The sequence below is a fragment of the Lonchura striata genome, chromosome 15 (genome assembly GCF_046129695.1).
Source record: "Lonchura striata isolate bLonStr1 chromosome 15, bLonStr1.mat, whole genome shotgun sequence".
In the NCBI taxonomy this organism is placed as follows: Eukaryota; Metazoa; Chordata; class Aves; order Passeriformes; family Estrildidae; genus Lonchura; species Lonchura striata.
Genome location: NC_134617.1, coordinates 3,440,235 through 3,453,108, shown reverse-complemented (window position 1 = coordinate 3,453,108; position 12,874 = coordinate 3,440,235). Strand labels below are relative to the sequence as shown.

General features: G+C 62.1%; 1 protein-coding gene across 1 annotated transcript; it reads right to left on the bottom strand.

Moving 5' to 3' along the window:
- Nucleotides 1–646: 646 nt before the first annotated feature.
- RNF44 (ring finger protein 44) lies at nt 647–8,573 on the bottom strand. The gene is given in 14 exon segments (XM_077786657.1): nt 647–2,260; nt 2,459–2,558; nt 2,649–2,770; nt 2,949–3,036; nt 3,201–3,325; nt 3,403–3,564; nt 3,749–3,925; nt 4,106–4,273; nt 4,782–4,998; nt 5,384–5,564; nt 8,176–8,227; nt 8,229–8,404; nt 8,407–8,534; nt 8,536–8,573. Coding segments are annotated over 14 exon segments (1,797 nt in total). The 3' UTR covers nt 647–2,197.
- Between the last annotated feature and the right edge of the window lie 4,301 nt (nt 8,574–12,874).

The following is a 12,874-nucleotide window of genomic DNA, read 5'->3' as shown; positions in this document are numbered from 1 at the left end:
CAGCAATCACAAACACCCTAAATAATTGTTTTTTAGTATTTTTTTTGTCATTTTTTCTTTTTGTTATTTTTTTTTAAATGATACTTTTAGCTGCTCATTGGAATAAATTCTGCAGCACACGAGCTGTGAGCTTTCGAGTCGCCGTCAAAGGACCGTAAGGCTTTCCTGGCTCCCTGGGCACCGCGAGGGCGGGAGGGGAGGAGGGGGCGTCTCCGGGGGCGCGAAGCCGGGGACTCCTTTGGTTATCTGTCACTGAGTGAGGGACGGGGAAGGGGCCGGGGTCCTGCCCAAGGGGCACCGAGCCCAGCGGTGCCGGGCCGGGGCCCTTGGCCTCGATGCTCCGCACAGAGCGCGGCCACCGAGAGGTGGGAAAGGGCAGCGAGGGGGAGCTGGCCCCGAGCCCCCCACTGCTCGCCACCCCCGCGCCCGACCCGGGCAGCGTCCGGGGCCGGCCCACCGGTGGCTGGCACTGCCCCTCCGGCCCTCGGCGTGGGGAACACCACCGTGCCCACCCGTGTGCCAGGCGCGGCCCCTCACCTCGCACCCGGCCGTGGCTCGGCCGGGGGCCAGCCCCGCGCCTGCCCCCCGCCCCGCGGGGAGCCGCCCCTCCCGCCCCGGGCCCTTGCACACGCCGCCGCCGCGGGCGCGGACCCCGCGGGGACGGCCCTGAAAGTCTCACGGTCCTGCTGTGGCGTTGCGGACATGTGCAGTACAGTGCATGGCAGTATCAGCTGAGCACAAAAACCCCTCTCCCCACCCCCCTCACCCCACAGCCGGCTAGACGTAGCCAAGACCACGTTCCAAGCTGGTCAGACATGCATGCATATTTGTGAACATTTACATAGGGCTGGCGTCCGCTCGGAAGCTCCCAGGCGTCAGCGACGCGCCAGGAGGGGAGGGCGGTGCTCTCACCACCACCCCTGCCACCGCCTCCCGTCACCCTCCTCGCTAATTAATCATGCAAAACAACGGCCACGCGGGATTGATGGAGCCGGGCGGCGGCGTGGCAGCTTCTCCCCCAGCGCCTGCACGGGCTGGGGGGACACGGTGGCAAGGGGACCGCTCACAGCTTCCCCTGCACCAGCCGGGCCAAGGCCAGGGTAGCACTGAAAATACTCCACGAAGTTATGAATAAAACCCCCGCCGCTCCGGGGGCCGCAGCCCAGCCGGCCCCTCGCTGCCCACCGGCCGGGGAAACCACGCCGTCCAGCCAGCAGGACGGGGCACGGGGCTACCTTGATTTATGTCGTCGGGACAGAGATACGAGCAGGAGCCGGGGGCCGGACAGCACACCTGGAACACCACATGCCCAAAGCCCTAGGGACGGGGCTGGTGTCCCCTCCTCAAGCTTGGCTGCCTTGCGGGATGCCACATGGCCTGGCCCCGGGAGCTGTGCTGGCCAGGCACAGGGGAATGAACAGGGAGAGGGGCCAGGGCTGCACCAGCACCATCCTCCCACTGGCAAAAGATCCCAAGCAGCCATAGGCCTCTGGGGCTCCCAGGGCAGCCGAGGCAGGAGAGAGGCCGTGCCAGGCTGCGCACAGGAGCAGGGACAGAGGCATTCCTGTGTTCCTGCCTTTCTGCCCCAGCCACGCTGTGGGGTTGCTGGTGTCCCACCTTGGCCACACTCTGCCAGCCACCTCCTCCGGCTGTCCCCGGGGCCGGGGTGCTGCCGGCATCAAACCCGCAGTGCTCCTTCCTCTCTCCTCCCCGTTTCCTCCGAGAGCAATGCTGAGGGGAGGAGCCACCTGCGTGCCCCTAGGGCAAACGGCCAAGGAACCAAAACATGACGGAAATGAAAAGGAAACAAGGGGGAAAAAACTATCGTAAAAAAGAAAACAGTGACAAAGGGAAAAAACCACTAATTCCCTAGGAGAGTACAAAGACCTGGAAAGTGATGGAGCAACAACAGCGTCTTTGGAACGCAGAGGGCATGGCCACACACCTCCCGCCTCCAGCACAACACGATTCGGGGCCCTGGGAGCGCAGCGGGCAGGCGTCCGGCTGAGTCCGTGCCCCGGCGGGGAGGAGGAGGGCTGGCCGGGAGCCCAGACTGCTCAATGCTCACCACATCCGAGGAGAGGCTTTGGGGAGGGGGGGTAAGCGCAGGGTCAGGCCCTAGCAGCGGGCAGCAGCCCCCGCCCCAGCCCGGCGTCCTTGTCCTCTAGCGAATTGTGCGGCTCAGCGCCCGCCAGCCTCAGTCTGCCTCCCGCTGCACCTCCGACGCGTCCGCCCGGCAGATCGGGCACGTGCGGTTTGCCTGCGGGCAGAGAGACGGGGGCAGGTGAGCGGCACCGCTGGCAAGGCTGGAACCACATCCCAGGAGTGCCTTATCCAGCCCTGCACAGTGCTCGGCCCCAGCTCCCGGTGCATGCAGGACACTGAGGCCACCCAGAAGGCAGCACCCTGCACCATCCCCAGAAGCCGCCCCACTCCCCAGAGCGGGCACAGGCAGTACCTTTAACCATTTGTCGACACACTTGGCGTGGAACTCGTGGTTGCAGGGCAGGACGCGGAGAAGCTGCCGGGCCTCAAAGTCGCTGAAGCACACGACGCACCTGGGGGAAGCAGCCATCAGTACAGCCCCACTGCCAGCCACGGCCCCTGACCCCCGTCAGGCCCCCCAGGTGCACCCCAAGCTCACTCACAGGGTCTGCTCAGACTGGTGGCTCTCGGGGTTGAAGCGGTAGGACGGGAGGTGCTCGATGTCTGCTTTGGTGAGTCCCCGTGGCTTGGCCTCCCCCAGCCGCTCGGCCAAGTTCAGCAGTGCCTGGAGGGAGATGCAGAGGCCAGCTCAGCTCATCTCCTGTCCTGGCACAGCATCCCTCCAGGAGTGCTCCCCACTCCAGATGCCCCCCAGCCTCCAGGAGACTCCCCCCTCCAGCAGAGCAATCAGCAAAACCCCAGCTCTCCCATCCTATGACTCTGAGGAAACCAAGCAGACGCACCTCATAATTCTCCATCTCCACATCATCCACATCCAGGTCTAAGCTGATCGTGGGCCCCACGGCTGTTGGTGACACAGGAAGCATAGAACTGGGGGGGAAGGACAGGGCAGTCAGCATGGGGCCGCAAATCTCAGCATCCACCCTGGCACCCCACAGGGGGCTCCCCCCTGTGCCAACACAATGCCACTGTGGTCCCCATCCACAGTGCCACCCCTGCCCTACGCATCCTAGAATATCCCCACCGGTACTCACAGGAAATAGGGCAGGAAGCTCGGATAGTAGGGAGGAGGCGGCGGAGGGGGTGGCGGTGGGGGCAGCGCCTGTTGCAGCCGGTACCGCTGGGTGTTCAGCCGCCGGGGCATCATATGGGGGTATGGCTGCAGGGAGACATGGGGCACTCAGAGCTGTGCCAGCCCCACAGTGTTCCCAACCCCACCCCAGGATGGGGACTCACCACGCCAAATGGCAGTTCTTGGTGCAGCGGGTCGTGGGGGAGGTAATGCAGCGGCATGGAGGGCGACAGCGTGGGAGCGTGGTGAGACGGAGGGTATGTGAAGCCTGCGATGGGGTGCTGCTCCCCTCGCAGGTCCACGTCATTGTCTATCCTCTGCAGAGGCTGTGGGGAAAGAGTTAGGCTGAGAGGAGCATCCCAAATTACACCTCCCCGACACTATGAAGACAGAGCCACTCTGGGCACCCTGCCCACCACCCCCAGCTTAGACCCACAGGACTGCAGAAGGACAAGACCCCAAGGTGGTGGGTGCATCATGTCCCCAGTCTGTCCCTCCACCCCAACTCACCATACGTGGATGCTGGGCTTGGAGAGGTACAAACTGCCCCAGGGGGGCCATGTGGGGCGGCTGGTGGGGGGGCACTGGCGGCGGGGGTGGGTGCAGGATGTAATGGTCGCTGGAGATGATGGGGGGGAATGTCTGGTAGGAGACGGGAAGTTGTTGCATGGCACATGCCTGAATCAGCTGTGGGGAGAGATGGAGAGAAAAACAAGGGTCAGACACCCCTGCCCCCTCCTCAGGGCCTCCAAAGGACCCTGTGATCCCAGAAATTTGCGCTACAGTGGGCTTGGGTACCCACAACACCTTTGGGCACTCACGGCCCAGGCTGCAGGCTGTCCCCAGGTGTCCCCTGCTGTGACTCACCGGGGGTGGGAGGCAGCAGAGCGGGTAGTGCTGTCCGCTGAACATCACTGAGCATGCTGGGAGCTGCTGGGTGCTGCACCCAGGGATGTGCTGGCCAGCGTGGATGGGGAAGCCTTGCGTCGTTACGGTGGTAACCGTGTAGGAGAGAGGGACAGGTCCCTGGTGCACCTAAGGACAAGGTGCCGAAGGCACAGTCAGGGTGCAGCCCTGTCTGAGCTGTCCCTGTCCTGACAGGGTCACAGCAGGACGCTGGGCACTCAGCACTGGGACAAAACACCTGGCATGCCCATCCCGCTGGTGTGGCCACAGGGACGGGCTGAGTGAGGGCTCAGCTTGAGGGAGTTTTGAGCCCTTCTTTCCTCCACACAGACAGGCTGACACAGCCTCCAACACATCACCATTACCACGGACTATGATGACAGTTGTCACATGAACAACCCTACAAGGCAACTGTCCCTAGCCCCTGGGAGCAGGGACCACCCTGGACATACCCAAAAGGCAGAGGGACCCCAAGATTTAAATCTCAGAGAACCAGAGCACCAGCAGGTTTAGGGCTGGGTGATCCCAGCAGCAAGTGGCCAGAGGGGACCCAAGGACATGTCACCACTCCAGACAACAGCCCAAGGAACACCACAGGATCACACTTAGGAGTGGGGCTGGGGGCTGCAGCACCTACCTGGTCATGCAGATCCACCATGAATGGGTTCTGGTGGGGCGGGTGAGCGGCTGGGTGAAGCATTCGTGGCGGCGTGCTGGCAAGAGCGTAGGCACGGGGCTCATCTACAGGGATGTGCAGCTGCTGGGGGAAGGCAGGGTGCACCTGGGGCTCATCCTGGCCCAGCAGGGTTGCCAGAGGTCGATCGCGTCGTCCCCACTGACGCCTGGCAGAGGGGCTGTGGGGCCACCGCAGGAAAGAAACAGAGCAGGAGTGACCCCCCAGGCCAGAGGGGCACCACAGCCCCAGGCAGGATGGCTACAGGAGGATCAGTGCCAGCCCAGAGTGAGATGCTTAGGGCATTGTGCCAGGCCACGTCAGGCTGGGCAGCTTCAGAACCAGCTTCTCTGCTCACCCTGCAAGTGCTCTCTCGGTGTCCGCAGCATAAAAAGGACCCCTGCTCCCCAGGGACCCCTCATTTGGGCCAGGGGGATGTGCTTCCCTGTCTATGTCCCCCCAAGCCCCACTGGGAGCCGGTGCCTTGTCCCAGCAGGACCAGAGAACCGGCCCCACAACCCCGTGTGCCACAGGGGCAGGGCTCCACACCACCCTGCAGCCCGTACCTTCGCCGGAGGTGGTCGGGGCTGCTGCAGGGTCCCCCCGAGAAACGGCGCTGGGCAAAAGGGGCAGAGGGCGGCCGCCTATGCACTGCCAGTTCCCATGGTCGCATTGGTGACGTCGGGAAGCGGATGGGCACACGGGACCTCAGGCTCCAGGCAGGGTAAGACACCAGCACCTTGAATTCTGCAAGAGGGACAGCGGGTCATGGCACTGTCCCGCCACCACTCAGGCTGCTGCTCCATCCTCACAAGGATGGTGATGCTGACAGCTGGAGCTCTTGCTGCTCCTCCACCTTGAGCTGCACCCACCCCATCTCTTGGGGCTGGATGTGGCCCTGAGAGGGGCTAGGAAGAGCCTGTCCCCAACTCCCTTGTTACTGTTCCTCCCCTTCATGGCCAGAGTCACCTCCCATGCACAACACAAAGAGAGAGAAAGACTTATTTTTGCACTAATTTTTGGCACAGAGGAAAGAAAGTGATGAAGAACTCTGTGGCTATGGCAGCATCCCAGCCTGCTCACCGGCCAACAGGGAGGCTGAGCATGGCATGGGGAATTTCCAGCAGGTCCTTGATGCTGCTCTGGGGGGTGCTCTTTGTTACTGAGCTCTTGCACATCCTACTCTGGAGTGACACTGCTACCCCAGTGACCAGCACAGGGGCTGGCGGTGGCAGGAGGGCTCATGGCCCTTCTCTGTCAACTCTCTGCTGCCAACAGGGCACAGCCACACATCCGCACTGAGTAGGGGACAAGCATGGGCTGTGCTGAAACCAGGGAGGCAGCTCTGCTCCCCCAGATGCTCCCCAAGGCAGTGGGACAGTGGAACACTGCCCTGGCCCTGTTCCATCTCCCCTCCTACACCCAGCCCGACTGGTGTTCTGGCACCAGAGCTCCCAGGACACAGCTCAACCCCTCAGTCCCAATGAACCCTGACACTGCACAGAGGAGACATCTACATTTAGGGCTGGGCTTCCCCAGGCTCTGCTTTCCCAGGTCCCAAAACAGCCTTCCTTGCCTCCATGTGTATCCAAGCTTCCCTTGGTACCCCTCCATTGCCCAGCTTCCTTTGGCCTCCACAGCATCAGGCCAGCACACAGCAGCAGCCAGGGCCTTGGCACCACAGCCCACACACCCACCCCTAAATCCAGCTCACTGCAGGCTGGTGAGGTCCCCCCAAAGCAGCTTCTTCAGCTCCACCTCCTGCTCAGTGCCCATGCCAAAGACACACCAAGGACAGGAAAGACACCCTGTGGACCTGGAGCCAAGGGAATGCTGCTCAGCAGGGGGATCTCAGCCCAGCAGGGAGAAGCTGCAATGTCACTTTTGGGTGATGGCTATCAACAACCACTGGGACAAGTCCTGTGCCACACACAAATCTCTTCTTAACCTCACCTTCATCTCCACACTACCATAAAAGCTGAAAGCAAATTTCTCTCTTTGTTTTGGTAGAAAAAAGGAAGAAGAAAAGCAAAAGCCACAGGCTGAGCCCTCCCAGAACCTGTCTGTGACTGCCACCAAGGAACGGGGTGTGCCTGGCCAGGAGGTTCCTTCCAGAGGGAGTTTATTCTGCCCACCCTGAAGCTCTGCCCAGCTGCAACATGCCCCTGAGTGGGCTGGGAGCCAGAATGCAGCAACAACCCAGGCTTAGCCCCACTCTGAAGAAACCTCCCTGATGTGTTACTGCTTCCAGTTCCACATCCTCACCCTCGGAGCACACGTGGTGTCAAGGCCCTGTGTGATCCAGCGGGCACCTTCCAGACCAAGCACCACAGCAATGGGCTTGGGGATGGGCAGCATGTCCGCAGAGGAACACCGAAGCCATACAGGGGCTCGCCTGTTCCTGGGACCTCCAGAGCGGAGGGCTGCCTGCGCTCCTGGAACCCAGGACAGCATCCCGAGGCAGGACGGCACCCCCGACTTGCGGGACAGCGCTGGCCCGGCCCTCGTCCTGCCACAGGCAGCACCCGTGAGGTACCCACCCTCCTGTCCCAAGCGGGCACACCCGGCTCCCTCCGCGCCCGGGGCTGGGAGCCAGCGGCCGCTCCGAGCAGGGTGACCGTGACCCCGCGGAGGCCACCGCAGCTCCGAAACGGAGGGGATCGCGGTCCCGCAGCCTCTCGGAGGGGCGGGGGGAGGCGGCTCCCGAGCCCCGCCGAGAACAAAGTTAGCAGCGCGCCAGCGCTCACGCCCGGTGCCATCTGCTCGGGCAGAGCCGGGCTCCGGGGCTGCCGGCGGAGCCGCCCGCCCTGGGGGTCCTGCCGCCCCGCTGCCACCCGCCGCCGGCTCTGTCCCGGCACCCCGAGCTCTCCCGTAGCCCTTTCCCCGCCGTTCCCAGGCGGACGCCGCCAGCTCCCCCGGGAGCGAGGTCACCGCTGGCTCCGCCGCACCGGCAGCCGCTTCGGAAGGACGACCCCGACGCCCAACGCCACCCCCAGACCCGACCCAAAGCCGACCCTCGGTGTCCGGGACGGCGGCGCACGGCGGGGCGAGCGGCACAACCCGGAGCGCACCGACGGAGCGCCCCACCGTGCAGCAGCACCCCGGGGAGGCACCGCGGCCACCGGCAGCCGGGAGCGCAACCCAGCCCGCGCCCCCCGCCGCGGAGCCCTGCCGGTGCCGGTACGGATCTGTGGCTTTAAGAGCGGCCGCTCCGGGGCCATGTGCTCGGCGCCAAACAAAAGCAATAACAAAGGCGGCCGCCGGACCCCGCCGCCGCCGCCCGGGGCAGGTGCCGTCGGGGGTCCGGGGGGCGGCCCCCGCCCCCGCCCCGCTCCCGCCCCCCCCGGCCCGCACGTACCTGCACCGATAGCCTGGGCCGCCGCTCCGGTGCCGCTGCGGCGCCCCCGCCCCCTCCCTCCCGCCGCTCTTTGTTCGCCGACGCCGGGCCCGGGCCTGCCCCCCCCGCCGGCCCGCCGCCGGCCCTCCCCTCCCTCCCTCCCGCCTCCCGCCGGGCCGGCCCCCTCCCCGCCACCGCTGTTTCCGGTGCCTCTTTGTTTTCCGCGGCGCGGCGGGCCGGGGTGCGCGGGGGGTGCCTGTCCCTTTAAGAAGCAGCGGGGCGCACCGGGCCGAGTCCCGGCGCTCGCGGGCACCGGGGGCGCGCGCGGCTGGCGCGGGGGGGGGCGGCCGGGGGCACCGGGGGGGCGGCGCGGCGCGCGCGCGTCCCACGTGACCAGGCGTGTCACGGTCCGCAGCCATCTTGGAGCGCGGGGCCGCCACGCGGGGCAGCGACCCCGGTCCGGAACCGCCGAGGCGGGCCCAGGACGGAGGGCACCGGGCACGCACCGCCCTTCCCCAGCGGCCTGCTGACGCTACCGGCCACCTCGCCCCGCTGCGACAGGCCTTAAGGCGGGTGGCACCGTAGCTGCGGCTGTGCCCCCGCATCTCTCCCGGGCCCTGCTCACCGGGCTGGCAGCTCCGTGGGCCCGGAAGTCGCCGTGCTTCTGTGCTGGTGGGCAGAAAAACCCGGGGGTGGGGAAGCAGCGGCTCAGCTCCCACCACCTTCCGCACCCGGACGGGAGCATGGAGGAGTTCCTCCCCTCCTGCTTAGGACATCGAACCCTTTGCCCGCACCGCATGTGCAGCCAGTTCAAACTTTTACACGCCAGAAAAGCCCCTTTTGCTTCAGAAAAGCCTCCTATTCTCTCACATTAATTAAGCAAGAAGCAGGAACTACTCGGACCGTCTCCTGCACACCTGCAGCTGACCTGAGCGAGTCACCCGGCCGGTGGCTAAGGCTGAGAGCTGGAGAGGCAGAGCCGCCGGCTCCCCGGGAGCTGCGCACCAAGAGGCCGAGCCACCGGACCCCCGTGTGCCCCAGCAGCACCGCTGAGGCACCACTCAAATCCCCGTGCTCCGGACAGCACATCCAGCAGCTTCACAGAGCGCCAGATGCTGCATCCGAGCCTAATTTCCCCCGGTTACAAGGCACACTTAGAAATTCCCAGGTAGGCGAGCGAGCCAGCCGGCAGCCCTGATGTAATGCCTATAAACCAGCCCTCCCCTGACAGCTGGGCTTTAAAGTGCTAACAACCAAAAGGGAGCTAATTAATTTGTAGCATCACCCCTTTCAAAGAAAACCTCAGATTGACGATTTAACAATTCAGTAGCTCATTGTTGCGATGAGCAGTCGGATTCAGCTTTGCCAGATTTCAGCCCTGTGCCCAGGTCCCTTCAGGCCCCTCTCAAGGCTCTCACCTCTTCACCCCAAATCCACGCGTGCAGGAGGAACTACACCAGGCTCAAGGATCCTCTGGGACACAGAGCATTCTGGGGCAAGATCCCTCTGCCATGACTCTCAGTAGCACCACAGCCAATGCTTCTTGTCCCCGTGGTAGGGGACACACAGGACAAGAAGGCAGCACAGCAAGGCAGACCTATGATAAGTGTCAGAGCCACGCACTTAAGCAAGAACTCCAGCAGGAAGAGCCAAAGCATTGAATCAGCCCAAACCTGAACAACCACCCTCCAGGTCTGTTCCACTACAGCCTCTTTGCTTCAGGAGCTGGGGACTACAGGGAAGTGAAGGGAAATAGCACTCTGTCCTTTGACCTTGCCATTGTTTGTAGGCAGAGGTAGCATTGCACCTTCTCAGGATTGTCAGGACATGGTCTGATCCTGGGCAGAGCACTGGCAGCAGGCAGAGGCCACAAATGGTGGATATCTGTGCAGACACTCCCTCCAGACCCACTCCAGCATCACCAGCTTCCCCGTGGGCAGCAGCTATTGATGTCCTCAGGACGGCATCAGGAGGAGCCATCGATGGAACACAGCTCACACGCTGCTCACGCTCCCTGCCCAGCCAGGCTGGATCATTCTCCTGGCACAGCCACACTGCACACGGCTGTGTCCAGTGAGGACAGGGCACCACACATCCAGCTGCAGGATCAGAGTGTGTGCAAACAGCTCTGCCCACACTGTCTCAGGGACACAGCCATGCACATAGACTCCAACATCACAATGACCCAAGTACAGAGCTGTGCCTGAAAAGCCATGTGAGGGGCCCAAAGCATGCTACAGCAAGGCTGGTAAGGCTGGTCAGTGCTTCAGGGCCAGGACAAGGGAGCCCAGTTCAGCCACAGAGACCTGTGACACCCCTGGGACAGCCTGTAAGCTTTAGACAGCCCTCCACGTGCAGGGGCTGCTCAGGCTGAACCTGGATGCTCTACAGCCGACAGGTGGCCCATCTTTTCCTTCAGGATAGCCAGGGGCCAGCAGGACGAAGTCTCCCTGAGCCCAGGCTCTTTAAGAGACCATCTGCCGCCACAGACATGCCACCTCCCTTGCCCCATATATAGGTCAGGTCTGACACAGGATTAGCCAGGGTGATCCAGTGGTGAGAGCCCATCTCCCACTGGAGGCTTGGTCTGCCCTGTGCTCTCCCCAACACTCAGTGTGCCTCCACATTCTCCTGGGCCTCTCACACAAGTCCAGGGAGAGAGAGAGGCCCCAGATCCTATTCTTTTCTCCCCAGGGCCTAGGAAAAAAGCGTGAAGAAACTGGCATCAAGAACACAGAAGCTCTCAGACTGCATGGAGGGAGGAGCAGCAGAAGTGTCCCTACCCTATCCAAGGCCCAACACAAACACCAGAGGACATGGGACACCCCAACATTGGCAGGGTGAAGCGCTTCTCCACTGTGGAGACAGGGGAGCAAGGAGCTCCCTCCCTGCTCCACACACCCGGTGGAGCTGAGTTCACTGGCAGTGGAGGCAGGACGCCTCCACCGTGATCACACGCCACCCACTCCCACCCCCGGGCTGACAGCACTCCCATCAAACGCCTCCAGCCACACACACGTGGAGGATGCTGACATGAGGAGCGAGTAGCTGCACAGGCAGCGGAACTGATAACGCCCAGTTTCCTGTCGATCTCTCCCACGTGGATTCTCTGATGTCTAATAGCATGGCTGAGCTGCACTGCAGAGGGAGAACTAGCAGCACCTTCCTCCCCAAGAGCCAGAGCCTGTAGCAAGCCAAGACCTCAGAGGCAGCATCCACACCTGACACCTACCCCAACTGACACCATCTGGCAAGTTCAAAGCCAAGTGAACACAGATAAGCTTGCAACAAGCCATCATTTCCTTAAGACAGGGTAAATAATCTGCAGAGATCTCCACCTTCCTTCATTTGCCCTAGAAACACCAGCACGACCTGAATAGCATGACCAGAAGGCTGCAGGTGCAGCAGCTGGGTCCAGCTTGGCCACCTCTGTAGTTCAGCAGCATCAAGGAATAGGCTGTGTCCTCCTCGCTCCTGGGTGGCCTCTTCTCCCCTGAACAGAAGCATGCTGAACTACACACACCTCTGTCTGCCCAGGCATCTTGCAGCAGCCACTTCCAACAGCTCAGCTGCACATAGGTAGGAGGAAAAGAGCCAATGCCACCATGCCCATCCCCAGCCTGCTGCCTGGCTACCTCCCTGGTCCTTCCTCTCCTTCCTACCATGAGACACTGCTCTTCAGGACTCTGTACTCCTCTGCCCTTCACTTTTAGTTCTCATTTCAGACAGCCCTTTCCTAAAACAGACCCAGTCTCTCCTAGGACAAAGGCAGCACAGGGAGGAGGGATCACTCCTCTTTCCCTTCCCCACACAGCATTCCTGAAGTCCCTAGCTCACTTGTCACCTCTCCACAAGCATCTCTCTGAGTCCAGCCTGCTGTCTACATACTGTGGACAGTGTTAATGCATGTGCCAGGTGAGTGGCCAAGGACAGGAGGGGCCAGGCTCCAGACACCTTCCCCACTGCTCTCAGTCAGAGCAGCTCCTGCAAAGGGATACAGGCAGAGCCAAGAGCTGGTGGATGGCAAAGAGCAGTTTTGTTACCACTCAGCAAAACGAAGCATCTCTTGAAAGCACTAGTGACAGTCAGGAAGTTGGGCTGGGTGGTTTGTTTTGCATTTTAAGAAGCCTGCAGGGACACCAACAACCTGCAATGATCATTTTCAGAAAGGAGTTCAGAGAAGCTCATGATTTTCAGCAAGCATTTACCCCTCCTTTGTCCTTGATTAAAAATTTGCCAAGAGGCTGCTTACAAGATGCACCAAAACAGGAAGTGACCACTACCCTAAAGTGAAAAGGAGGTTTGCTGCAATATGTTCCCGTACATCACTCAGAGAACCCCACACCAGTGCCTGAGGTTGGTTTTAAGAGCAAAAACATGACTTTCAAGCTGACAGCCCCCATGCACAAAGCACAACTGTGGTGACAAGAGAGCAGCCTGGGGCACAGGAGCTGCCTGACCTCTGCTACAGCTCTCAATGGCAGATTTTTATTGTTCACCACTTTCCCAAAGCACAAGCATGGAGAGAAAACCAACTAAGACACTCAAAATGCAAACGCACCTAGGGAGCCCCACCAGCACAGCAGGGAAAAGACAACCTGCCGGAGGGGACCGTGCCTCAGCATTGCCAGGCTTGGGGGAAGGAGGACCAGAACATGGGCCCTCCCTTCCCAGGGGCAACAGCGAGAGATGCCAGAGGCCTGGATCACCAAGACACAGG